The sequence below is a fragment of the Mycteria americana genome, chromosome 18 (genome assembly GCF_035582795.1).
Source record: "Mycteria americana isolate JAX WOST 10 ecotype Jacksonville Zoo and Gardens chromosome 18, USCA_MyAme_1.0, whole genome shotgun sequence".
Classification (NCBI taxonomy): Eukaryota; Metazoa; Chordata; class Aves; order Ciconiiformes; family Ciconiidae; genus Mycteria; species Mycteria americana.
The window spans coordinates 9,784,862-9,812,457 of NC_134382.1; the positions used below are offsets into that span (position 1 = coordinate 9,784,862).

At 45.5% G+C, this 27,596-nt stretch overlaps 4 protein-coding genes across 9 annotated transcripts in view; 1 reads left to right on the plus strand and 3 right to left on the minus strand.

Moving 5' to 3' along the window:
• The window catches only part of PANK4 (pantothenate kinase 4 (inactive)), a 34,547-nt gene extending 34,125 nt beyond the window's left edge, over positions 1-422 (minus strand). For 4 of the 5 annotated variants that reach the window (XR_012778371.1, XM_075520877.1, XM_075520876.1 and 1 more), the window contains exon 1: positions 264-422. Coding sequence is in view for 3 of the 5 variants with exons in the window: in XM_075520877.1 (XP_075376992.1) it covers positions 264-417 (154 nt within the window). In the remaining 2 variants the exon portion in view is untranslated. The remainder of the gene's footprint in view (positions 1-263) is intronic. The other variant, XM_075520878.1, reaches the window with a different exon arrangement.
• Positions 297-27,316, plus strand: LOC142418694 (transcription factor HES-5-like). Of its 2 annotated transcripts, XM_075520882.1 has the most exons (5): positions 297-429; positions 24,988-25,098; positions 25,663-25,730; positions 25,911-26,091; positions 26,220-27,316. In XM_075520882.1, exons 3-5 carry the CDS (start codon positions 25,668-25,670, stop codon positions 26,459-26,461), a joined length of 486 nt encoding a protein of 161 aa, XP_075376997.1. In that variant the 5' UTR covers positions 297-429; positions 24,988-25,098; positions 25,663-25,667; the 3' UTR covers positions 26,462-27,316. The 2 variants fall into 2 exon arrangements, with proteins under 2 accessions (XP_075376997.1, XP_075376996.1); XM_075520881.1 differs by lacking the exon at positions 297-429 and having other exon boundaries at positions 22,147-25,098.
• On the minus strand, positions 2,571-3,273 carry HES5 (hes family bHLH transcription factor 5). Its single transcript, XM_075520494.1, has 3 exons — positions 3,220-3,273; positions 2,920-3,085; positions 2,571-2,824 (listed from the first exon to the last, which is right to left on the minus strand). The coding sequence occupies exons 1-3, from the start codon at positions 3,271-3,273 to the stop codon at positions 2,571-2,573; spliced, it is 474 nt and encodes a 157-aa protein (XP_075376609.1).
• Positions 11,501-12,618, minus strand: LOC142418695 (transcription factor HES-5-like). The gene is made up of 3 exons (XM_075520883.1): positions 12,538-12,618; positions 12,036-12,216; positions 11,501-11,801 (listed from the first exon to the last, which is right to left on the minus strand). The coding sequence occupies exons 1-3, from the start codon at positions 12,601-12,603 to the stop codon at positions 11,536-11,538; spliced, it is 513 nt and encodes a 170-aa protein (XP_075376998.1). The 5' UTR covers positions 12,604-12,618; the 3' UTR covers positions 11,501-11,535.
• Positions 27,317-27,596: the final 280 nt, after the last annotated feature.

Genomic DNA, 27,596 nt, shown 5'->3' on the forward strand with positions numbered 1-27,596 from the left:
GCCGCTGGGCGGGGGGACTCCCCGTCCCGTCGTGCCCCGCGCCGCCCCCCCGCCGCGGCGCCTGCCGGTCGCTGTAGTGCGCCCCCGGCACCCCGCGCCGGCCCGGGCGCCTCAGGGGACTGCATTTCCCAGCGTGCCCCGCGCGCCCGGGCAGGCTGCCCGGCCCCGGCGAGTCCCCTCAGCGGGCGAGAGCCGCCGCCCGTTCCTCGACCATCGCCCCCTTCCCGCCGGCCCCCTCCTCCCCGCGGCTCCCGCCCGGTTACCGATGTCTATGGCGAAGCGCTTGGCGTTCTCCAGGTTGCGAAAGATTTCGTCGGGCGGGAGGGTGATGCTCTTGTCCAAACTGCCGTGACCGCCGCTACCTCGCCCGCCCCGCTCCGCCATTTTGAACGCGACCCACTCCTCGCCTGGCCTCATCGGCATGCAAATGTATGCGCATACATCTACATACTAACACGGCTGGCGCATAGATTATGCGAATGAGGCGGGAGCTGGCGGCGGCTGCCGCCGGGCGGGTGCGGGCACGCGCCTGCGGGGAGCGCGCTGGCGGGCGCGCGCGAAGGCCGCCGCCTCTCCCGCTCGCACGCGCGGGGCCCGCCGGCGGCGGCGGGGGGCGAGTGCCACGGCACGGCGCGAACGCGGGTGGGGCTTCCGAGCGAGGGGAGCGGGGCCGGGTCCCCCCGGACTGCGGCGCCGGGGCGGTAAGTCCGCCAGCAGTTCGCAGGTGGGGAGATGAGAGCCGGAGGGCGGGAGGACGTCGCCAAAGTCAGTCAGAGCTGACAGAGGCAGCAGAGAACCGTTTCAGTGCTCTAAGGCCTGGTCAGCGTCATGCCCCACCAGAGACTTTAAAGTCTGTGATCCCGATAGTCTTTCTTTTATTCACGCAACTAGGAAGGGCAACACTGCTTTTACAGTGCTTTTACAGTGTTGCCCTTGTGTATATGTATGTATGCTTGTGTATATGTATGTATGGTTGTGTATATGTATGTATGCTTGTGTATATATGAGGCATATATATGCCCGTGTATATATGAGGCACGAGTCAACACTGTTGACTCGTGCCTCATGTACACATATGTGTACACACACGTATTGAGCAGCTATACGTGTTTCCCCTTCAGACAAAAAACTAGATTTCAATTCCCTGCGTTTCAGACAGTTTTGTGACTCGGATACATGCCACAAGAACATGAAATGTAACGTGAAGCACCTTGGCAAACTTTATCTATTCAGTGAAAGTATTTTCCATGTTTGGGAGTCAGGCATAAATCTTCCTGACTTCACCCTTGCTGTGACCTTTCTTGACAAGTCTCTTGGGTCTAAATTTCTAAAGAATTTGTTTGTTAGGCATGTCTCTATTTTTGTCTCGCGTTGAGAGAGCTAGGGTTTGATATTTTGGAGCTACGCATTCTCTGTTATGGAAAACAGCATTGCAAGGGTTCTAAATGGACACAAAAATGGTGAGGCAATTAAATACCAATTCTGAATATCTTTGCTTTTACTGAAATCTTTGTCTCATGCCCTTTAACCCCAGGGACCACAGGGAAATCAGCTATGTGAACTACTCAAGAAAGAATAACTTGCTGGATTTATTAACTAGATCTTTATTTATTTTTGTACTGTTAAAAAGTTTCTGCAACTCCTGAAGGTCAAGATAATTTCTGGCACAGGTTATACAATTGGTGCAGCTCACACATAACATGTCATAGCATCCTCTAAGGACAGTAGTGAATTCACATTCTCCCCTGGTGGTAGGGTACCAAAGAGTAAATATAATTTATACACCTGCTTTTCATGAAAGACTTCGATAAATATTTCTTGTAAAATCGACAACGCAGCCGTAACTTTCTTTCCTATAAGGATATAAAAATGAGCTTTTGCCTTTATAAAAGGCATACATATCCTGAACCTCACAAACACTACTCTGATTTTGTGAGCAAGACATTCTGAGGAATTTCCTCTACATAGTTTGAGTTATGGTTTAACCATTTTCAGAGCATGCTCAGTACAGTCTACAAATATTATAGAACCCATTATGGCACCCATAGGAAAGCTAGGTTTTCAAATGTGTCCAGTTAGACTAGCCGCTGTGCTTTGAGACAACCTTGGGCCCCCAGGGCTATGGCCACAGCCAGGCAGTACAGGAGTGGATAGCTTGGGACACTTGGGAGTCTCAAGTGGGGCAGGTCAGAGGAAAGGGCTCCTGCTGAACGGACACTTTTGAAAATGCTAGCCTGAACATCTTAGAAGTTACTGCTTTCTCAACAGATGTACGCATACAACCTCACTAAGGTTAAGAACAGTCGGTGTTCCTCTCTGAACGACTCCTCTCAGTCATCCTAGCAGGAGGATTACATCTCACATTCTTTTAGAATAACTTTCTCTCCACGTGGTGGGATCGTTTCAGTCCTTCTGGAAGAAGGGAAGCAGACGTCCAAGCATAGTAATGCTCTGTAAAAGGAAAACATTCTTCCCTACTCATGAGAGGAGTGGGGGGACTTGTATAGCAAGTCACAATCTCCTCTGGAATACGAGTAAATGTCCAGGAAACACGTAAGCGTACTCTTGGGCTACCAAGGCCTCCAGAGGCTGCAGGAGGGTTTCAGTGCTGCTTGTTTTGCAGGGGGCTGGTGGGTGGAAGCGGGTGCAGAAGAAGAACCAGAGTCCTTAGGCAGTGCTTGTGACCTCTGGAAATGGCAGATCAGCTTCATCCGGGTTTCTGTGTTTGCTGAATGGAGAGACAGGAATTGCAGAGCTTCTTTGAGGCACCAGGCATACCCTTCGCAATAATCCTGCTGTAGGCTTTTGGCAGATGCTGCAAAAGCTGCAGAGGCAGAAGAGAAGTGTTACACAGGGAGACTCAGGCTGGAGTTTTGCCTAAAAGTAAGGGCAGCAAGCATGATCGGGGGATGTACTCACCTCGGCTGTATTTCAGGTAGCTGACAGTCATCTCCAGGATGTCGGCTTTCTCCAGCTTGGAGTTGGGCTGGTATCTCTGAAACTCCTTCTCCAGGAGCAGTTTCAGCTGCTCAATGCTGCTGTTAATCCGATCGCGACGCAGTTTTTCTACAATGGGTTTCCTGAGCTGTAACACAAAACAGGAAGAGGACAGTTAGCAGTGAGACTTTCCCCTTCCCATCTCTATATAACCTGCTGCTAAAGGGATTCGGCCCTTCTCAGCTCTTCGCCCTCATGGTCACAGGGACAGCAGATACTTACTCTGTTTTTCTCTTTGGGTGTTAGGATTTCCAGGGAGAGAGCACTGGGTGCCATTATCCCCAGTGCTGGTTTCAGCTCAGAGCTTGCTGGTTAGCAGGTGGAGAAGGGAGCTGGGAGTTCCTCTATTTATACGCAGTGGCTGCATACAAATGTATGGGTCCTAAGCGACTTTGAGTTTCCCACAGTCGATAGCCAATCCATGCGTGCCCTGGGACAATAGAGAAAGCATCTATTACAGCATGGCAAATTGACTGTGAATTGCCTGGGGATAATACCCTGCTCCCAAAGGAGCAGGTGGACTGGGGAGCGTGTGACACAATAGGGCTTGGCATTATGGCGCTGGGGTAAGAACGTGGGAAAGCGTTTGCCGTCATTATAATCAAACTTCTGCCTGATGTTGGGAATGTCAACATCTCAATGTGCTGCCTTTTCCCAGGCTGTGGTGAAATTAAGCGCAGAAGACTGATCCCAGGAAGAGATAATGCTCTGTGCCCATGACCAAAAGAGAGGTTGAAAAGGAAAAGATGCAGAATTAGAGGGACTAAACCCTTTCATTGACATTAAACCATGCTTAGATGAATACAGTACCAGATAATTTTTGGGCAACTAAAGACTAAAATTGAGGGAAGAACCTTGAAAACAATTTGTACTAAGCAGTTAGCTTGAAATATTTTCCTCTCCATTGTTTAAATACTTAAAGACCCTCTATAAGTTATATTCAGAGCTCTTCCTTGCTTTTGTTTGGGTAATTTGGGTTTTCCTATGGCAGCCCGTGACATGTAATGATTATGATGCCTTTCCCAAACATGTCCTATTTAATTTCATGCCACTTTGCAAATGCCTCACTGTTCCCTTGGTCCCGAGTCTCCACGTAAAGCACCTAAATGTATTTTCCCTTTACAGACAACTGAGATGCAGTGAAAAGTCAATTCTTGTCTATTACTTTGCTTGTATTATCCCACTTGCAGAATGTAAATACAGGTGCTAGGATATCCTGTGACTCTGTTCTGTCTTGGGCTTTCTCAGTGTATGTGCCACATGTATTGCGATGAACACAGGTAACGAAGTGGAAAGGACCAGATAGAATCCAGGATTAAAGCCGCCTTTTTGAGACATTTTTTTCAGGCTATTGTAGGTTGCCTACTCAGGTCTACTGCCCCCCCACAAGCACAAGGTAATACAAAGCTAGTCACATTTAAGATCTGTCAGTCAGGTATATGAGGCCTCATATTGACAAATTCCCAGTTATGCTTTATGATACATCTGTTTCAGCTGTAGTACATGGAGTACATGGAGTATGTTTAAGGGAGTCGTACACGGGCATAATTTTTTTTCCTTAACGCATGTTCCATGGTCAGAGGCTAGAACAGGGAGTAAACCTGGATTGTCGCTAACAGGCTAGCAGGTTGGGGATGTTAGTTTTTGAATACCTGTTTCTTACTACAACAATATTCATGAAAACCCTACCTGTTTCCTGTGTCTGCCTTTCAAAACCAGAAAGGAAACCTTTCATTTCACTGTCAACTGCAGTCACTCTGTTTCACCTGCCCTCAGCTTCCCTCTCAATAAGCCAGGGCCAAAACCTGTGTCTGTGGGTACGTAGATAGCAACGTGTTCCAGCACACATAGGGTTGTTGCATAAAAGGATATGATCCTCCAAAGGATGATCCTGTAACTAGTTATTAACCTGAAGCTTACAAAGCCCCTTTTAACTTCCTGGCTTCTCATGGCAGTGATTTTCATAGGTCAGCCATTCTCCCCTCCTCCCTTTCCAGCCCGAAGACATTTTACACTTAGATGGATCACTTAGGGTGTAACAATTTTACTTGTTGATGGTTGTCAAAAACCTATAATTGAACAGGGAGTATGAGTCCTATTCAAAATCAGTTCCCTGAATTATTTTGTCAGCTTCTAATCGGCAGTATTACTTGCAGCCAGGGAGTGCCCCGGCTGCATGTACTTGTGCCATTATCGGAGCTTGAAGTCAAGCACAGGGCTTTGTGCATCTCTCTCGGGGGTCACATGAGATGGAATGGACAGCAGGTCCTGCCACGCACCGTATGGGAAGGAATATGTTTGCAGCAGCAGCGGGCACAGTGAGATGGGAGGGAAGCTTTGACCCAATTTGCAGTTCTGGAAATATGAAATGAGTGGTTTTAAATAATGCCATCCTATCCCCAGCACAATGCCCCTGGACTCCAAAGGGCTAAACCAACTCCCACTGATTAAAGCATTATCCCTTCCTTTAAGTGCTGGGCAGATGGTGCAGCAGGCGTTAGCTTTCTTCTCGGGACCCACAGAGGCACACTTCTTTTGTTGACAGTTTAACACTGTGAATGGGGCAATGTGGGAAATCCTCGGAACTGTGGACTCGCACCATCTGATGTGAATGGTGAACCAGGCATGCTGCCTTGCAGCGAGCACACAAAACAACAGCTCTCTGGGCTCACAAACTCCCAGCTTCTCTCCCCCTCTCTCTGTCAGCTGAGAAGATAGCAAATCTTTAGTTCCCCCCTTGCCTGCTTCACCTTCCCTCTGTATACTGTTGATGGAGAAAAGAGAACCGAATATCTCCCCCCCACTCCCTGGTTTGATTATTAAGGTCTGAAAACTTAATGGCAACAATATTTCCCAACTGATGCTTCCGAATAACAAATTGTCTAGATTAAGGCTGTCCCTAGAATATATTCATTATGGAACTGCATGCAGTATGCACTTTCTGCAAGGATTTCAGTAAGGAAAAAAAATTCCGGTGCTGTAGGCAGTCCAGTTGCTCTTTGTTAAAAGTCTGTAACTAGTTTGCTCGGTTTGGGCTCTTTTAAAATTCAGCTGTTAGTGCAATAGTCTGTCCCACTGAAACATGTTTGTGATCCAAATCCTTGTCACTGCCTTCATTTCTGTGGGAGGAGTTTGTGCCTCTCTCTGACTGTCACTGCAGAGCCAGAATGAAAGATTGATTGTCTGAGGCTCAGAAGCAGGGGTTTCTCTGTTTTTGGAATGAAGGATTAAAAGAAACAAATCACCCAAATTGCCAAACACGTGGAGTTGACTAAATGTGACACAATAATTCCCTTCTTTGGAGGGTGGTGTGAAATCTGGAGCCGCTCTTGAGAGATGACAGCTATGCTGTGGACAAAGAGGCTTGCTCTCTTAGCGGCCTTGTTCCTCTCTAAATTACATCACAGTCATGAGTTGCATCATGAAGATGCAGGCTTCAAAATCACACGTGAAAACAGGGAGGTGTCTCCACTCCTGCTTGGTATAGATACTGAAGAGTGTAAGGGGAAACAGAAATCTGCAAACAATTGTCAATGTCTGTACTTAAGACCTTGCATGTCAGGCAGGAGTCCTAGCTTTTCCTAAGGCAAGAACCACCATGTCAGTTGTCTCCAGCTGCAGATGCTCACCATTTGACCCTGAGCTATGGTGTGCAATCTGTGCGCCATAGATTGCTTTGAGTTGAGGAACAACCACAGAGGATCCAGGAAAGGTTAATTAACCAACCCCAAGACTATCATCGGTAGGCTTGCGTTCATTACAGTCCATCAATCAAAACAGCTGGAGGACCGCTAGCCTAGGAAATTGGTACTGGGCCATGGAGCTTCCTGCTTCTGGTTTGTAGGTGGTGATTTCAGCCCAGGTGCAGACTTAACTCCACACGCTGTTTTCACAAAAGCTGCTACTACTTGTAATACCAACTGCAGCTCTCTTAGCCCATCTGATACTTAGCTTTCCATGGAGAGCAACCCAGTATATTGCAATGTAGCAACAGGTCTGGAGGAAGGTGGACTATCAGAGAAGAGTACAGGAAACCAGAATTTCATTGTCTGTGTTATGCAGGTCTAAAAAGTAGTGCTCCTGTACGTCTGGGGCTGCACTTATGGCACACAACTTGATGGCTTAAAGCTTTCCTTTCTATATCCCTTTTAGAGCATTTTTATTTTAGACCATTTCCTACATTCATGTCAGCCTGTCTCACAAATTCTATTGATGGTGTTTTTAAAGAAATAATTACGATTTTTATGTTTTCTGTGCCTTCCTTAAATGGTTTAAAATCTTTCTGACAACCCCTCTCGAGACACCTATTTAGTGTCAAAGAGCATAACGTTCCCAAGTTTTAAAAGGGCTCTCGCATAATACTGATCGATCAATGTGCTCCTTGGGAAAATAGCTCTCCAGATGGTCTATCGGGACAGGAATTGCTGGTCTTCACAATGCAGAGCCAAAAAGCGTCACTAATGTGGGCTGTTGTGAGGCACGCTTCCTTTGTGGTCCCTTTGAATGTCATAAATAGGGAAGAAAGTGTGGGAAACTCTGAGAAACTCAGGCCCACACTCTGAGGTTAATAGGGGCTTTGTCAGGAGAGTATTCCTGGGCTGTGGGATCAGCATAATAAACAATATCTTCCCTAAGGGTGGGAATGTGTTGGAGCAGGGGAGAGTCACCCCAGGGGACAGAGGAGCAATAAGAAGCTTTGCGTTCAATTATTATAAGTGATAATAATTAATAAATTGTAAACATAACCTTTGCTGTGCTAAGACTGGTGAAACCAGAGGTCTGGCTTTTAACTCTCAAGTAATTGGTAAACTAAAGCCCAGAGGGGCAAGTCTTTGGCTGGCGAAAAACAGAAGCAGTGCACTTGCACCAGCCAGGGATCTGACTCCCTGGAGCAAATGGAGGCTTTCTGGTGGGGTTTGGTTTTTTCCCCTGCCCAGAAGGGAGGCACTTACTGTTTCTCTCCCTTACACCACTCTGCAAACAGTAGGTCTGAATCTCATGTACACTAACTGCTGAGCATGATCGGCTCCCCCACTATAGCCAGTAATGTAATACGGCCTCAGTGTAAACGAGAATCAGACCTTGTGGTTTGAATGACAGTAGCCGTGTCTCTCCAGATTTATGCCAATATGGGTGGCAGGAGTTCTGGGCTGAGAAGCCTGACTGTGATCTCACATGAGTTTTGCGCAGTTGTCATTTCTACGGTCTGTTCCTGTGTTAGCCTAGAACTAGAGGGACTGGGTTCAAATCCAACAGTCTTCAGTTTGTGCAGCTCTTCTTGGGTTTTCTTTTCTCTTTTCCATTTATTCTGTCAGTTTTAAACAAACTGCAGTGATGCTGCCAACTGTGACGTTCACAACGTGGTTTACTTGGGTGATAACATATTAGCTGCAGAAGATACCCATCCACGTAATAGCAGCAGACTTCTCCGTGCCATGTGTGACTCTATTCCCAGTCCCTGTGGTGCATAGTGAGGTTGTGGTGTGCTTTGGGGCACATTGCATTTTGACTGAGCCTGAACTCCCCCAAGCTTCCTATCTGCAAACTGCCTTAATTAGGCTTTATTTAAAAATGCACAGGCATGGATGAACAGCTTGAATTTGCTGGGATTCAGAAGCTTGTACTAATTGACAAAGACAAGTTGAGCACAGTAAGGTGAAGTGACTTTTTCAAGATCGCTAAGCAACCACAAAATCTAGAAATATCTCTTCTGAATTATTCAGTAGTTCATTAGGAAGAACAAATCTATCTGCAGCATTGGTATCAGCCCCTGATGAATTGCAGAACTGTACCAAAACCCCACCTTGTGTTGCATTGGCAGACAGATGAAGAGCACTCAACCAGCTCATGCATTCAGGGTAAAATAATAACCAAAATGATCCATGCAACTGTAATGAGGTAGAACAATATGTTCTTGACCTGGCTAGCTGGCTTTTTGGTCCTTTCCATCCGTATAACAAAGGGTTTAATCACAAATCAAGTGAAGACTGGCCAGGTACAGCTAGCAGTGTTTGAATGCCATTTGATCTTGTCACCTTTGCAGATCTGAGTTTGCTTAGCGCTTAACTAAGCAGCCATTTGACAAGATCAGATATTCTAGGTTTCCTTTTGCTTAAGGAAAAAAGCATATGCTAGAAACAAAGTTTTTCAAGGGCATCTCTCCCAGGGAATCTGAGGAGAGTTGAAATTGTTGAGCAATGGTGTTTCATGCTGTTACTCTGGAAGAATGAGAGGTTTCCCTGTCATATATCCAAATCAATGTGTTACTGTGGTTAGATAATAGTTTTGTGAACGGATTATTTGTGCAGATTTATTTTACTTTGAAGAAAAGGGCAAATAAAAGGTGAATAGTCCGCCCGGGCAATGAATGGGAACTCTTCTAAGGAAAAGTGAGTGAATGTTATTGGGGAAAGTGCTGTGTTTTGGAGAGATTGTTGGTATTTAAGGTGCTCTAGGGTGGCTTTAGGATCCCCTTCTTGTGCTTTTCTTCCTGCTTCCCCAAATACCTTCTGAATCCCTTTTTGCTTGTTCACCTCATCGATTCCCTCTTTGTGTAGCTGTGTGGGAGAAGGACAAGCACATCCTTTGCTACAGGTGCTAATCTTCCTTGCATCACCAGAGTGCAGCTGACTTAATCCTCAGGAGACAGGAATTGCGTGGCCTGTACATGGAGAGTTGCAGAAGAGTCTAACAGGGCTCGAGCTGAGACTGCGCATGGATGCTACAGTGCCTCTCTCTGCAACTCACGGGAAGCCCAGGCTGCTTGCTTTGGGTCACCCAGCTGGTGCAAGCCAGCTAGGCAGGCTGTTGTATATCTCTGTGTAAGAGGGTATGCTACATTTGTTTTCTGAATTGAGGTGAGGTGAAAAAATTAAGGGAGGATCATCTAAAAGATACTTGGCAGAGAGACCATCTCTACAGCAGGCTGGATAGAAAAAACCTTGAAAGCCTGGGGGAGTGTGGCAGTTTCTCAACTCTGAGGCACAGGCCCTATTCATGGCATGTTTTGGACCCTTAGGTGGACATCAGAGAAAGAAAATAAAATGTTTTAAGAAAAGAACAGTATGGGGAAATAATTTAGGAGAAGAAATGCTTTTTCAATCTCTGTTTGCTATCAAATGATGTATACTTTTAGCCATTTTACGGGCAGATTTCACTTCAGTAAAGAAAGCAATTCTGGTATTGCCTAACACAATTTGTGTTTAGGTATCAGAAGGCACTAAAATTAAAAGACAACAAAACCAAGTTCACCCTGTTGCGGGTAGTTTCAAAGAGGAGGGTAAGATCCCTAAGCAGAGTCAGGTACCAAACTCTTTGGAAGTTATTAGGAGTTTTGCATGTCGCTACCTCCTACATAGACAGAAAGTGTAAGACTGAAGTCAGGTTGGTGGGTAAATTAATGGGGAATGGGGGAAACAAACTGGCTGTGAAATTAGTGATTTGCTGAAGTCTGAATAGGTTGCTGTCAGGTATCTGGGTCTACACCTCTCAGTATCTCACTTCAATTTCACCTCCATTTTAATTTTTGATAACTTTTCCAGAGGTTGCTTCTTTGCAGGATCTGAAATCCTGTTCTGCTAAATGAATTTCACAAATACAAACTATGTACTGGAATGAAGGGCTCAGAAATATGACATCTCCTGATAGCTTCCCCACTGCAGGAGTATACATGCAAGACAGGAGTATTAGCCATTTTAATCATTTCAAACCAAAGGATTAATGACTAAACCCATTTTTATTGTATTGTACAGTAAAGACACCAAAGTTGAACATCACACAGGATGAATACATCACAACTTTATAAAAGCTTTTTAAGCTCTTTAGCATGTTCAGTGAATGATTATAAAGTACTTATTGCCTCCCTTCCCCTCCCTTTTCCTTCAGGTATATCACAGGCATTTCCTTTACAAAAGGCATCAATTATCCCTCAACTGAGAGGAGCACATACTGACATTAAAAGAATTTTCCCTAGAGCTCTCTCTTATCAGCATAACTTTCTGTAAGAAGGTATACTAAAAATAGCATAGGAACTTCAGAAGAATCAGCATTTCTTAGTAACAACTTTCACTCCGAAGGTAAAGGCTCAATACTCTCTTTATGATACAAAATACATTCTTCAAAGTGCTCCTTCTTCAGGAAGGTCAATACATCATCTAGAGACAATGGAGGACTTGAACCTGTGACCCAGGGAGTTAGCAGAAAGATTTCCACTGACAGCCACAGGCTCAACAGCCTTGCCAAGCAAAAGTGTGATGGAAACTGAACAGCATTTGGCTCTCTAAATCACCGCAGAACTTGGTCCTCTCTTTGGCTAGGAACCACCAATAAAAGCAGCAAATTTGCTGCAAGATACAAACACATTCCTTCACTATGAAGGGAAACTACTCAGCGACCCACATTTCTTGTGACAGAAAAACAATAACTGCCCCCCTCCCACCTTTGGAAAGCAATGTTTCCTACTTTAAAGAGGAACTATTAAATCACAGGTCCCTCTAGTTTTTGTAGCAAAACATAGGAATAAAGCAAAGTTCAGCAGGTCTACCAGGGTCTCCAGATAGTAGAAGCAGCAGCCACAGTCTTCTGGGCAGGTTGCTTTCTGGCAAACAGACAGGGTGACACAGGTGGACTACGCAGAGCAGGAGAGTATGTGACATCTGCACCCATCTGAGCTTTGCAGAAATGCTTGATTAGCTGCACCTGAGTTTCCTTCTTGGGTTCATAGTAGGACAGAAAATGCATAGCTTCCTTGAGGCACCGCAGGTATCCACTGTTAAAGTCCTGCTCGAGATTCTTGTGAATCAATGCTAGAAAAGAAAGAAAGAAGCAAATGCAGGGGGTTAAGATCATGACCAAAACATGGGAGGGTGGTGATTCATGCAATAAGTTTCTTTCAAGACCCTGAGTCCACGAGCCTTGCTCATGTGACTAGACCTGGTGTGTTATAGCCCCTGCGTGCTTCAGGGGCCAGGGCTATACGGGAGGGCAAAGGCCTGTGGGAGTAGATTTTAAGTGGTGTGCAATACATGCTCTGCACTCACTTTGGTCCTGCAGCTGGCTCTGCTGCTTCAGGTAGCTGACAGCCACTTCCAGGATGTCGGCTTTCTCCAGCTTGGAGTTGGGCTGGTGTCTCTGAAACTCCTTCTCCAGGAGCATTTTCAGCTGCTCAATGCTGCTGTTAATCCGGTCACGGCGCATTTTCTCCACCACCGGCTTCCTCAGCTGTAAGAGAGGTGGAGTAGATCGTTAAGGATTTTCTGAGATCTGAGCTAATTTCCCCTTCTGATGCATTGATACACATATGTTCAAAGACGCTTTCTTTTGGGAGGAGAGCTTTGCGATGCTGCCTACCTGTTCCCACCTCCATTTCATTTTTAAAAATCTATATAGTCTCCTTTATCTCTCTTTAACCTATTTGCTTTCCCCCAGACCACTTTCTCCCTCCTTACCTCATTTTTCCCCATGTAGTATTTATTTGATAGAGGCAGTCCATTGCACAGAGCGCAGACAAGCCTTTCCAATCCTGTCAAGAACTCTACTTACTTTATTCTTTTCTTTTAGCAGCAGTTTCTCCTCCATGTGGATCATGAGAGTGTTACTGGGAGCCATTCTTAGTGCTCTCAGTCCTGGGCACAGACCCCCACGTCAGGCTGCTGTGCTGAGCGTAAGACTATGCTTTGACAGTTACTGACTGCCTCTATTTATACATCAGGGAGCTTCAGCAGATATGTGAGTCTGGGGATTGCTGGTGTTTCCCACAGCCATTCAGCCAATCCAGGCACACAGCTGAACAATAGAGGAAGCATCTATTAGCGCATGGTACATTGATTGCAAATGCCCTGGAGAGAATAACCTTCTGCCCACGCTGACTGGTGGAGTGTGCAGCGTGGCTCTTCAGGGCTGCCCGGGGATCTGGGAAAACACTGACCCTCCAGCTGGTCGTCTGGGATCAATTGCATTCCTGAGTCTCTGCATGTGCCAGTCACATTTCTGGCGTGGAGGAGGCACGCTTTTGGGGGAAGGCGGGAAAAGAAGAAGAAGGGGAGCACTGTTGGGGTCAAAATCAACAGCACCAAGGACATCTCTCTACCCTTTCTAGGGAGGGCACTTTACAGCCAGCCTCCCAGCTGCCGTTTGCCAGTGTGAGTGTGTCCATACAGTCGTTATGCTTTTGATGGGTGAGCCAAAGTGTTATCAGTGTGAAACGACAGGTTTGTTTGCATGACATTTCTAAATGCTGTGGAGAATCTACAGTCAGGATGGTGGGATGTTGGATGGACAGGGTGAATAAATAGGGAATGGGAAGCAAATGGAAATGGTAACCTCTGTTTCTCTCTTCACACACCGAGGCCTGTGAGCCCAGTGCACCAGTGTTCCCATTGCCTTCATTAAGGGCAGCCACACACCTCCTAGCAGAACTGGGCCCATGCTTAGTCACCCCTGTAGCTCTTTCTTTTCCCTTTCCTACTCTGTCTTTCATACAGACATTTACAAGAATGATGGTTAAGTTGGGCTAAAGAATAGCATCAGATTCAACCCAGAAGCCCTAGGCCTTGGGAAATCAGAGGCAGGTCGTGAATGGGATTTGCTAGCTGAGGGCCCATCTTCGGACCTCAGCAAGGAGGTCAGTTCTGCTTCTTGCCCGAGATTTGTGGTGCGCTCTGTTCTCATCTGACCAAGGAGCACCACACTGCCCCACTGCAGACTGGAGCTGCTGCAGTTTGCAGAACGTGAGATCTCAGAGACCACATAATTGCCTCCCTGTGTAACCTTTAGCATGTCATCCCCACTCCATTTTCTTATCTGGAAAATGGGGATTGTGCTGCTTGCTTGTATTTGCATGAAAATTTCAATAGAAATTAAGCAAACATTATTTCTTTTGTGGTAAAGGCAAGAAAAAGAATGAAGTTGTGTAGACGCTTTAGGTCAGTTCTGATTTTGTCTTATGAGAAAAATCTCTGCCTGGATACAGTCCTTGAGGCAGCACTGAAAATAACCCAGGACCTCCCTGAGAAAAGCTGTGCTGCATCCTGCCATCTGAGGGTCTAGCCTGTAGTGCCCGAGGCAGAGGGGTGCTTGTCTTCTCCCAGTGCCTTGCCTGTGCACGGGAGCGTGGCTGAGAATATGGAAATGGGAATGGTGGAGGGAAGTGTGCAGTGAGGTAAGAAAGCCAAAGACAATTTCTTACTTGGAAATCCTGAAGTGAAGCCTGAGTTTAATGGGCAGTTGACAGGAAGGAGGGAGGTGTCACTGAAATAGCCAGCTTCGTGGTTTTCATTGTATGGGCCTGAATGGGCTTAGCTCTTTGTGAAGGGCAGATGTTGTCCTTGGAGCCCTTTATTCCCTGCGTTGTGGGAAAGCCAGGAGACAAGACATCTCATGAACACTTTGAAGCAGTCAAAGGATTATGATACAAAATAAGACACAGCTCAGAGACCATGCCCTAGCTTTTGCCAGCTATAATAAGGTGTTGCCCTTTTTCCTGTATTCTTTGGCTGGCCTTCCTCCAAAAGTCGGTGTCCTGTGTTATCCCTTTCCTAGCACGGGAGTAATGGTGGCAGGCCTTGAAGCTAAGAGCTGACAGGTAGGCATGTACCAAGCTGGTTGAAGAGACTCTTCAGTGTCAAAAACCATCTTTTTCCCAACTCCTGAGAAGCAGCCCTGACCTTTATTGCTGTGTTATAACTGATAGCCAGATGGTCTTTTGGGAGTTGGATTCTTTCCCTTTAAATCATTCAGGCTCAAGCACCGTCACTAATATCGTGAGTAGTTGCAAGGCACACTTCTATTGTCCCAACAAGAAATGTTATCAATAGGGGAAAAGTATGGGAAACGCAGAGAAATTCAAACCCACACAGCCTGGTGCTAATAACTCCTTTGTGGAGCCTGCACTTCTGTCAAGGCACGATGAACTCGCATGGCTTTTTCACTGAGTAAGGCTGAAAAGCGCATGTTTCACCATGGAGGCAGGGGTTTCTCGGAGATCTGTGTTTACCAGGAGAAAGGGGCAACGTGGGGCAAGGGGGCAGAGACACTGGTTCACACACAGGGGTGGCCAGCAGGAATACCGAGCTTACCTGCAGCACTGGCTGTCCTGGGGGCTGCTGGTTTGCTTCACCATGCCTCACTTTGCTCTTCTGCGAAATGGGAGTGGTGCTGCTAAACTCTTTCACAGAGCCCTCTCGGAATCAGGAGCTGAGCCCGTGTCTGTGGTGGGAGGTAGGGACTGAGGGAGGTGGGAGGAGGGCTGAAGTGGTGGCCCTCGTGCTTTTCTGGCACCACTCGGGGATACTGCTGAACACCTGCGAGAACAAAGTGGAGAATGAGCGTCTCTGGGCATAGTGCTCCTCTGCAGTGGAAGTGCTAAGGGTGGCCTCTTCTCACTGTCTTGCAGAGGAGTTTCTTTTCTCCCCATCTGTTAGGAGGCTGGCAGAGGTACTTCCATGGAACACCCCTTTGTCATCACGGCTGCCAGGAGAGCAGGGCCTTGCAGGATCTGTCCTGTGTGCAATCTGATCTCAAGTGGGCTTTTGTCTCTTCCTCAGGCCAGCCCACGATTAGCATTGCTGGAAAGGCTTATTTACACAGGTAAAATGGAAGGCTTTATAGGACGAAGCTAGCTCTGATTTCACTTTCACAGGTAATGTGCTAGTGGCAGTATCACTGAGGAAGACAGTAGCAATGAGAACACCTACCGGGGTGCCAAGCAGACCTGTGCTGACACACCTGTGTGGAAATTATTATCTTTGAATCCTTGATGAAACTATTGGGTCTGTATGTTGTGCCACATCAGACCTTACTATTGCTGGGTGGATGTGTTCTAATGTTTGAGATTCCTGTATTTTAGCACCACAAATCCCTGCAGTATTACCACATCCCTTCATCATCCTCATACTCTTATGACTCGCTCTGTGGTGGTTTCTTGAATAAGGTTTGAAAAGACAGGGTATTGCCTGAATCCTAATGATCCTTTGACAGTTTTTAACTTACGAGCCACTGCTTACTTTGGTGTCACAGATGAAGATCCCTTCTCCCAGCCCCCCAGGTGCACCTAACCCTGCCTACCGTGTTCTGCTCAGGGTGTTTCAGTGAACTACATTCTACACAGTAAATAGTTTAAAAAATTGTTTGGCATGGGAGGCAATATCTAAAGGAATTATCCTGCCCAACTTGCTATTCAGGATTGGCTGCTTCTGCTGTCTGAACCAACCAAATCTACCTCTTTCAGGGGAAAAGGTTATGTTGTTATTAGACCTATTGTATAAAATATTCCATTAAATGTCATTAGCATGGCATTATCTTGCCTCTTTTAGACATTAGAACCCTGGCAAAAAGGGGTCTTTTATTACTGTAAAGTACATTCTTCACAGGTTTAACCTTTTTTAATTAGTTTTTCTTTAGATCCAGAATGCTTAATATACTGTCATTCCCAGGTGCATAAGTGAAGGAAAGTGGACTTTGATCATTAAGAAACATATGAGACAATTTGATCTGCATTTTCAGGGTTGTTAGAGGCAAAAGCAATTTCTATAGCTGCTTGTGTGGGTGACCCTGAAATAGTCATGCACCAATGACATAGTCTTTCTACAGTGAGTATTCTAAATAATTAAAAATTAAGGAGAATTTATTATTTTTCTGCCCAGCTGAAATTCCCACAAGTCACCTCTCAGCATATTCAAGAGTGCACAAGAGGGATTTATTATTTCCTGGTATATTGACTCTGAAAGGTCTGGGGATTACAGCTGCTTTGCACATGAATAGCTGGAGTGTGTTGTACAAAAGGCATGGTCTGTGGGATAATGGGGTTGGATGTGGGAAAGCGCTGACCCTGGGGGAGAGCAGGCTGGTGCCTGATGGCAGGAATCAATTATGTCTCAAAGGAACACATTGCCCTGGGAGCAGGCTTTGCGGGAGCCACCATGTTATGTGTTTACCACCCTCCTCCTTCAAAAACCCATATAAACCAACCACAGAATATATCCTATCCTTCTGCTTTTACCGGGGGACTCAGCTATACCTTGCTCTACAGTTACGCCAGTCAGTGCTAAGTTAGTTATGATCTCAGTAACGTAACTGTTCCCCATCTCAGCAACACGGCTGAGACCCAGCAGTTCCCTCACACATTTTACCAGATGGTTTTGAGTTTTGCTCTAAAGCACCCCAGATACTGCTGACTTCGGTGGGAGCACACGCTCCCCAAAAGTCCTCTGAAATACGCAGACCCCATCAGTCAGTCACCTACTGAGCTCTGGCCAAGGGAGAACAGCCTGTCACTAACAATGGAGTGGAGGGAGCAAGCACAGAAGCTGCTGAGTTCATGCACTTCCTTCATTGTTTTAGGTGGTTTTTTTGGAAGATGGTGGTATTCAGTTCTTACAATGGGCTCAGCATCTCTGAGGATCTGGCATTGCTGCCAGCCTTTCAAATGTCAAAATTTGGGCTTCAAGAAATGGGCTGAAAGTCATAGGGATTTAACAGAAACATTTTGATGTTTCTAATAAACCTAAAAGTATTTTGATGGATTTTTTTAAACTTACCTTTTGATTATTGAGCATTTGGACTTTGTTTGGATTGATATAATTAATTTCCTCTCTTTATAGAATCATGAGGCTTGGACATGATGTCTCACTGAAGGCCATAAGTACTATGAGTCTCATGATAAATTTCACAAGACTTACCAAATAGTGCTGCCAAGCATTTTGCCAAGAAGAAGGTATCCAGCAGAGAGAATATTTCAGAGGAGCAGGTTGAGAATTGGGAGTGTGGTTCATGAGGTCTGGCCCCAACAACCACTTGCTGTCATTGACAAGATGGGAATGGTGTGTTCATGCCAGATAGGAGGGCAGTCACCTCTCCCTTTATAAGAGCAGCAATTAATCCTATCTGCATGTGTCAGATATTTAATCACTCAACTCTAGCTAGGGCAGCAGTGGAGAGGGGAGATAATAGTCACAGACTTCCCTGGTGTCCCCTGAGCCTCTTTTGATTGTTCTCTACCTTGGGAGCAAGTTTGTAACCTGAAGCTGATTCTCCCGTACGCCCCAGTGAATTTCTCTCCTTCCCTTAAGCTCAGCCTGAGTTTTGGGATCTAAGTTCCTACCAGAATCTACTTTCTCATGCTTGGTGGCTGTCAGGCACCACGCTGCGGAGCACAATGGACATGTGTCTGGTGAAAGTGTCTTAGGGCTCAGTGTCAGGTCCTGCCCTGCCAGGCAGGTGGATTTTGGAGGACTGAGGAACATCTTTGCCATGTTCAGCTGGCAGCAGAATGAAGAGATCATGTCTGATAAAAGCAGGCACCTGCCTTACAGGCAAGAATGTTTTTCAAAAGCTAGACAACCTAGTTCTGAGCCAGGCAAAGGACTAGCAGAGGGGCATATGCAAGAACTGACAGACCTTGGTCCTCACAAAGCATACAAGGCAGAGTTGGATGCCCTCATCACCATACCACAGGGCAAGGCACATTGTCAGATGTCAGGATCAGGGGAATAGAGTGCAATAAAAAGAGCCAGACTCTAAAGAAAACAGTCTAGAGAGGGTTAAGAATAGGACCAGGACCCACAGAACATCTCCAGTGTAGCTGGTAGCATAAACCGTGCTCTACAGTCATCTGCAGCACTAGGTAGTGGGAATATGGCATGAAGTCCCCAGGAGCTGTCATCAGGAGACTGCACAGACACCTTTTGCGTACAACCAATGATCAGCACTCAGCACTGTAGCTGCAGGTAGCACTGGACTTGTTAACTAAAGCAGTATGGCTCCTTTCTCATTTCTAAGTCACTGGTTTTATCCAGGCCAAGTGTCTAGGGCCTGAAATTCCCTTATAAACTCAGAGAGTTCATGTAATTCAGGGCACACTGCATCCTCTCCTCCAAAGAGCTCCAAGCCCAGAATAACCGTAACCGCTGGGATGCAGCTGATCAAAATCAGATGGTGCTGACAGACAGATCTGCACAAGGACTAAGGACGGCAGCAGCTTAAGACTGAGGTTTTGGTAGGTCTTCAGGAGCATGAATAAACAAATTAAAACTTAGTTTACTTTCTAGAGAGATCAAGTTAATTTCTGTTGAATAGATCATTAAGTATTTCCTGATCAAGGATTTGAGTGCATCTTCCTTTTCAGCCATTTCATGGGCTTGAACAAATTGTACTAAATAACATTTTCAAAAACCACTACTGAACTTAAGTACAAAGAAGAACTTTTGCATCTGCTTATCTAGGTGGTGCGTCACTGCGAGTGTGGTCCAGGCCGGTAATCCAAATTCTCCCACAAGCTAGGGAGTTGGCTCCTTTTCAGAGATGCCAAAGCTAATTAAAACAAACTGGGTGCTGAGCATCTTTGCAAACCAGATGTCTCAAATAGCCACTTGGCAACAGAAGCACTGCAACCAGTAGGCTATTTGAAATATTGAAATTTTGGTTTTCTCCTGTCTGCCTCATTTTTCTTCCTTTGTAAAACATTGCTAATAATACATCCTTATCTCACAGAGGAGGTTGCTGAGAATTCATTAGCTGGTATTTGTAAAGCACTTTGAAAATGCAAAGCCAGTGCATTATTCTTAGTCTTCTGGATGCTTTCCATGTTATTAAAATCAGGATTTCAGAAAGGCTTATCGGGGATCAAAACAGCATCCCAAACTTGAAAGAAAGCAAGACTGTTAAACCATCAACTGTCGCCTCCCCCTCTAGCCAGATGTTAAGCCCTAAAGAACTGAAGTGGCACAAGGAATTACTTTCCCAAGTTCCCCCAGCTGGGCTGACAGGCCTTGATCAATGGTTTTCTCCACAGTGAGTGCAATGCAGATGGTCTACCCAGAGCAAGGTTTCTGTGAAGTACAAAGGGAAGTCAAACACCATTTCTAATTCAGCTTGTAGCATGGCACACTTCCTTTATCCTCTGCCTGAATGCAGTGAATAGGAGAGCAGTGTGGGAAACTGGAAGGAACTCCAAACTCACACAGTCTGCAGGTCTGTAAGACACTCCTGTCCTCAAACCACATCTGCCTGTGACAGACAGAGGGAAAAAGAGTGACAGAACGAAAAATCAGATTATAAAAACTTCATGAAGGGAAAATAAACCCCGAGTAAAAGGAAAAAAGTGAAGGAAGCTATGCAGACAAACCAAAATTGTGCCAGACTCAAACAGGGGACTGCCAAGCAGCAAAGCAAGGAAGAGCTAGGAGGAAATGATAGGGAAGGAGCTGCAGGAGCAGAATCTTGCTCACCCACCAGTAAGGCCAAAGAAAATAATTGTCCCACTGAAGGTGGCAGAGGTGGTTTTGGCCCACACTAAGACTTCTGAGCCACATATTCTGTTTGCCTCTTTAATTCCCCAGATTTGTTTAATATGTCCCAGGAGACACAAACCCTTGATATTAGTCAAGCTGCTCGTAAGCTTATGCAAACTGTTGCAAACAGATACAGAAGCTCCTCCAATCCTTAACTGCCCTGGCATGTTAATCTGAATTGCTGTTTGCTGTAATTTAAATATGGGGTTTAAATACAGGACCGATTTCTTCCTGCCAGCTTGGCAATCCTCTGCTGTGGCACCTCTGAGGTGAGGCATTGCCTCAGTTCAGCTTTGCCTGGAAGAATAATGTGGTTTTTTGCTAGGACTGTCCATGGAGTCACTGACAGATACCAAGAGACTCTGCTACCAGGTGTCACTTGACAGTCAGACTGCCCATACCCCAGGTTGCTCAGTACCTCTGTCTTGCTATTCTTTTTATCAAAGGCTGGCCTGCCCAAATATGATGGCAACCATTGCAGCACATCACCCGTAATGGTACAGCAGGGCACCGATTCCCTAGCTCCACGTGGCAGTTGGTGTGCTTTCCTTGGGCAAACTTGGAAATACCCAGCTTTGAAACACAACCAATGCAGGTCCCGTTCAGGCAGCCATCACAGCAGTTCTGCAATGGGATTTTTGCGCCTCTTTGCTGCACAGTGCTAAGGGAAAAAGGTGACTCCTATGGACCATGAGGATATCATGATACTTTTGTATGACCCATATAGAGCTACAGGAGCTGGGCTTGGCTTTTAAGAAAATTAGATCAGATTTTATACCAGTGATACTATGGGGAAGCTTTTCTCTTCATTAATACTTCTAACTATCCTGTACTGCTTGGATGAAAGAAATGGGAAACAGTAGACCAGATTCTGGTATTGGTATTTGGCAGGTGGAAATTCAGGCTCAAATTTTGCTGATTAGGATTTTGATAAATTCCACTGTAGGTGTAGAGGTAATTTGTATTTACACCAGTTTACCAGAGATCAGGAAATAGCTCTGGAGGTACAAAAGCTGCAGGCCAAATCTAGCAGCCCGCTTCACCCTTCCTGGAGTCCAAAGTTTCTATTGACTTCAGTGAGGATCCAAGTAGGGCCCTTAGGATTGGACCCATTTTATTTTTCACCTCAGGATGGTCTGTAGGACTCAGCGCTAATTGAGTCTCCTGCATTTTGCTGTCTTTCCCGTGCTCTGTTCAGAAGCATTGCTCCCAAGTGTTTTAGCTTTCTAAATGACTTACTAACATAAGGCTATGGAAGTTTGCGTACCTCTGAGTTTCCCACACCATTTCTTAACTATATTCATTCCTGTCACAAAGGAAGTGTGCCTGACTACAAACCACATTAGCAACGGTGCTTGCCTCTGCATTGTGTTCAGTGGGAAACCCTGCTCCCAAAAGGCCATCTGGGCAGCACGTATCAGGAGAGAAGCAATGGGAGCAATGAGCATCTCTCAAGACTTGGGAAAGCAGCAGCATCTTCCTAAAGTCTTCCTAAAGCGCTAACATCTGGCAGAGATTCTGGGGGAAGGCTATTGCTAATGCCGTATTTCAAATGTTATCCAGATCCAGTATCTTGGGATCTAATAAGTTTCCTATGCAATATTGTGTATGTTTGGAACCACAGTAGAAGGTGTGTAATTCAGAATTCATTATCCTTAAAGTCCACTGACTCTGCTAACTTTATAATAGGGAGGAATTTTTTTAATCACTTTTATTTAGGATTTCCAACCAAAGCAGAAGTAGAGCATGTATTTTGGGTTACTGAGTATCTAATTTGAGTAACTCTTCCAAGATGGTCAGTAACTGGCTATTTTTTCCCCTCACAGACTGTGAAACCAAAGAGAAAATAAAAAGCTATTTTAAATATATGTTTTTATTTTAGATGCTTTAAAATTCATGTGTGACACAGAGTGAGGAAGTAGGAACCTCAGTGGATTTACCATCTGGGGAAGATTTTGCTACATTCACCTCACAGTAATACATTGAATATTGCAATTTTTATTACCACACACGTTCCAAATATGTGGGGCCTCCAGCCTCTGTAGTTAAGTGAATTTCTCAAGGCCACAGAAGATTATTTAGCATTCAGCCTGCTCAGTAGCAGGCTGTAGGTCAGTTTGGATCCTAATGGAGAAGCAGTTTTGAGCACTGACCCCTTGATTGTGCCAAGTGCACAACCACTACCGCAGTGCAATCAGGCAAAGTGTTGGCACAACTCTCTCCTGCTCCTTTCCCTCTGGCTTTGGACTGGCCAAATGTGGGGCAGCGGAGCTGCTCTGGAATCCCTGCTAGGAAAGCTGATACTGCCTTTGCTGGACTATGTTTTTTTTGTAAGGGACCTGAGTTCTGACACTGAGTCAGTGGCAGAGTTAAAGGCAGGAAGTCTGCAGGCTGGGGTTACAGCGACAATGCCTAACCATGTAATTACTAAACAGCAGGAGAAAAATGGTCCATCACATCTCAAGTGCACACAGTAAACAGACATGGAACAGGACTTGATGTTTGGGATCCTGGAAAAAATCAAGTAGGCATTTTTATCCCATACAATTCATTCCTTCAGGAAGGTCTACGGAAGTTACTTTCTTGGAGCAAGAAAGGAGATAGAGGTTTTCATTCTCTTTTAACTTGAGCTAAATGTTGTAATAGTGAATTAAGCAACATTTCTACCAAGACCAAGGAGAGTAAGGTAGTTCAGGCTAGCATGACTGTTCCCATGGAGTTAACTTCGTAATCCCCTGGGTGCTGAGTGGAGAAATAAGAGGTTCATGTGTAAAATCCTGCTGTAGAGATCCCAGGTGGAATCGGCAGTGGCAGACACGTGGGTGGCAGTGCATTCCGCCTGGTCTGGATCGGCTGAGGGGCTGCAGCCAGCTGCCCCAGGCAGGCAGCAACAGCCACTCTGGGCTCTGGCCTCTCTTCCTCACATCTTCGGAACCACTGGGCAAATCCCAGAAACAGCCAGAGCCCGTGAGTGTGACAGAAGAAAGCCAAAGGCAGACCAAGTTACTCAAGTCACACATCTGCTCTACTACAGTTTTATCATGGAAAGTTAATTTGTCCTCCCCCAAAACAGAAGTCCTATGATGCAGGAATGCAATAATGCACCGATTCCTGAGAATTAGGCTTAGTTTCTTGTTGTGTACTGTGGGTAATTGCAGGAAAGGCATCTGACACTTGAAACAGCTTTGTTGGACTAAAACTGGAGTGCCTGTTTATGTGACTTGTGCTGGAAGGGGAAATTATTGTTGTTCTTATAGCCGCTTATTAGTGAGTTAATCTGGAAAGCAGAAACTGTCTCTAGCAAAACTGCTAGTGGACCCTGCTGATCGCAGGATTGGCACATTTCTTCTTCATGCACTTGATTGATGAGCTCAAGAAATGAGTTACTACTCAGGACTTTCTGTTTCAGAGAATCTCCCCAAGAGGGATGCACGGAGCGAAAGATTGGTTTCAGAGGTGGCATTACATGGGCTCAAAGATAATCCACAAGCTTTGAGGAGAACATGTGAAATGGTGTCACAAAAGCTTTCCCACAACTTGACATAAAAGACTCGGAGCTCAACAGCTGCTGCTCTGTACGAAAAGAAGGGAGCCTATTCAAGAGCAGTACAATGGGGATGGAAAGGCAGATCCTGGAAGAGGTCATTTAAGCCTTACCTGGTCTTATGAATAATGAGTTGCAGAGTGAGAGAGAAATGTGTCCGTGTGCATGTGTATTCACATTAAAAGACATGCGTGACCACACACATATATATTAAAATATACATCAACACACATACACACATATTAATGTAAAGACAAACAGTATTTACTTACTACCCTTTCTTTTTCAGTAAGAGATCCCCAAACATAAGCCCTAATGTTACTTGACAGTAGTTTATCTAATTATTATTATTCCTATATTGAATCTTACAGAGGGAGATACTGATGGTCACAGAGAAGCGTGTTGAACTGATTAGGTCACGCAGCACGTTTGGAGTATATCTGGGACCAGAACACATGGTTGTAGATGTGTGGTTAATGCTGCTGCCTGCCCGCTTTGCCCTTCTTGTGGGATAACAGGGCACCATTGCTGTCAGCCTCGCTCCACACAGTCCAGGGACCGTGTCCAGAGGATGCGGAAAACACTCTGCTGCCATTTCCTTCTTCAGCTCTCCGTGTGAGGTTAGAGCTCATAAAAGCAAGCAGTACTTGCACGGGCAGAAGGCAGGATAAATGGAGGCAGATCTGGTTCAAGTTTTCCAACCTGAATCTCTGGCTGTGTGTTTATAGGCTACAGATAGCAAGACCGTTAACTCTTCCAGCTGCAGGCACCTATTGAGCAAAGACTGTGCATCTCAATATAGAAACTGTCCCAGTGGAGAATGAGGAATCAGGAATTTGGTTTCTAATAATTTTATGGGCTATGTGAATTTCTTCTGCACTCAGTTTTCCTTTGTGCATAGATTAAATGAAAATAATTAGAGTAAAACACGTTTTGGGGAGGAAGTGAGAAAGCAGCATGTGAGACTGAACTGATCCCAAAACAGTCCGAGACCCTTCTCCTCGCGGATTTGTGTTGCAGGTATTTGAAAACAGAAACATAAAGTGCTTGTGACATGGCTTGGGAGCGTTCTAAAGAGGTGCATACGATATCAAGGGAAGAGAACAAAGATCAAAACAGAAAACGTTTGCAATAACTGTGTGTACTTACAATTAAATGTAGTTACTTGCAGTAAGCCAAACTGGAAAAGCTGTTTTCTGCTTCACATGGGCAAAACTGGTGTCACAGTCACCTGAGGGAGAACAACTGGCTCTGGCTTACTGAGAAAACAAGGTGAGTGGATTTCAAGAAATCCTGCTCTTTATCTCAGAAAGCCAGAAAACGCTCGTGTGTGCGTGTGCATTTGTGCATGCCTAAGCGTGTCCTCCCCAGAGAGCGATGCAGCCCCACGCAGTAGTCTGCCCGCAGTAGTTTATTTCCCGCCATGGGCAGCTGACCTCCTCCTTCCTCCACGCATGTGAACCCAAGGCTGCGTCTGGAATGCTATTGATCTGCGGCATTAGTCAGCAGCCTTTTCCCATTGAAGGCCAGCTCTTTCCCAGCTTCTGACGCGTAATTCTGATCCCAGCCTTTCACGTACTGCACACTCCCCACCTGCTCATCTGGGAGAAGGTCATTATCCCCAGGCTATTCACTGGCAATGGAGCATGCAAGAATAGATGCTTCTCCTATTGTGCTGCCTATCTCCCTGATTGGCTGTAGAGTGTGGGAAACTCCACCAAGCCGGAGACCCACAGACTCTCACTGAGGTTGCACAGCATAAATATCGGGCCGAGGCAGCTTCCAGCAACACCTTGCTCCTGGACTTCCACGCTGAGACCGTCCTTCCTTTCTCAGGACAGATGGCTCCCAGCACTGTTTTCATGGAGCCTGACAACCTGCTGACACCAAAGGAGAAAAACAAAGTAAGTCCAGGCACAGCGAGGCAGCTTCGAGCCACGCTCTCAGCTGTCCTCATAGCAGTTTACACCAGCTGCGAAACTGGTCCACATTGTTTAGGAACAGTGACGGGCAACAAACAGTCCTGTGAAATGGCAGAGAGAAGATCCTTCTAATAATAGGTCTCTTTTCCTTGCTTTTTACAGCTGAGGAAGCCGGTGGTGGAGAAAATGCGCCGTGACCGGATTAACAGCAGCATCGAGCAGCTGAAACTGCTCCTGGAGAAGGAGTTTCAGAGACACCAGCCCAACTCCAAGCTGGAGAAAGCCGACATCCTGGAGATGACTGTCAGCTACCTGAAGCAGCAGAGCCAGCTGCAGATGAAGAGTGAGTACTGAATTTCATTCCAGTCTCTAGCTTACTGCAAATCTGTGACAGTTTTATGAATCTCTAGCCATGAACAACTGCTCTAAACTATTCTTTCTTCCCCCTCCCTCTTCTCTTCCCTTCTCTAGCTGCAGGATCCTTCCACAAAAGCTCTCAGTTTGACTTCAGAGAGGGCTATTCTAGGTGTTTGCAAGAAGCTTTCCATTTCCTCTCTCTTCATAAAGTTCGAACTGAAACACAGACCAAACTTTTAAGCCACTTCCAGAAGAGCCAGTCAGCCGCTACAGAGGTCGCCTTTTCCCCTGGGAACCCCAGCACCCTGAAGCAAGCATCTCCGAAAGATGCCAGTACCCTCTGGAGGCCCTGGTAGTCAGGGGAGCCCTTACTTTGCAGACCTTTGCCTTTTACAGTCCGGAGGAAGGATCTGACTGCATCTGATAGTCCAGCTCTGATCCTCTCTTCTGTAGGGAATTTTATTTCCCCGTGTATTTTATTTATGTGTGAAAAGAATGGCATGCTTTTGACTTTTATGGGATCCTTTGGCAAAAGTTCAGGCATTCTTGAGTGGTATTGAAGCTGTGTAGACGCTGGTGATAACGGTACGCAGCATGCTGCCCAGTCAGGGGGCGAATGTCTTCAAAATGAAGGAGGGTATTTTTGTAAATGTTACAGTTGTGACGGACAAGAATTGCTGTAGGAGAGATTTCTCTAATATTGCTTGTAAGAGCCATCAGCTTTGCTCTGGCTTGACTAGCAACGCTTGTTTGCTCAGTCACTCCAGAGGATAAATTTACTACCCTTTGGTTCATGCACACTTGATTAAAATCAATTTCCCTCTGTTTGCTTATAACTTGTACAGCATCAAAGATGGTTTTTGTTTTGTTTTGGATTTTTCCCCAGTGACCATTTCATAGTACTAGTATATAAAGTGTGACAGATGAACAGAAGCTAGGAAACTATGTGGAATATTTCTACTATTTTGCTGCTTTTTTCAGTTTAGAAAAAGAGTATGTTACTGCTTTATGTTAAAGAAAAGGTAGTAGGTAAAAGGCTTAATTGGTCAATGTTATACATTTTGGGTGTAAGCTATGCTTTTTCTAGCATTTTCATTATAATAATGATTTTTGTCTGTATTGAGTGGTTTAATTCATGGTGGATAGTGTTTCTCCCACTACTGGGACAGCCCTATGGCTTACATGCATACTGTGTATGCGTCTCCGTGTTTGTAGAGAGCAATAAAATGCATTTGTGTGCAACTTCTGTCTGAGTCCTCTTCCTCTGAGGGATACACAGCCACTTGCGCCCCTGAAAAAGACTCGTATGTTAGTCTTCCAAAGACGTGGCATTTTTTGTAAAGCGAAAGGAGCTCATATTCCCCTCTACACTATATGTTCTCATGACTCCCATCACATGAGTACTTTACACCCTTAACCCCGAGAAGTAAGCGAGTGCTTGTGCCACACAGATTCTCTCAGCTGAATCACACTGAACAATTCCTTAGTGGC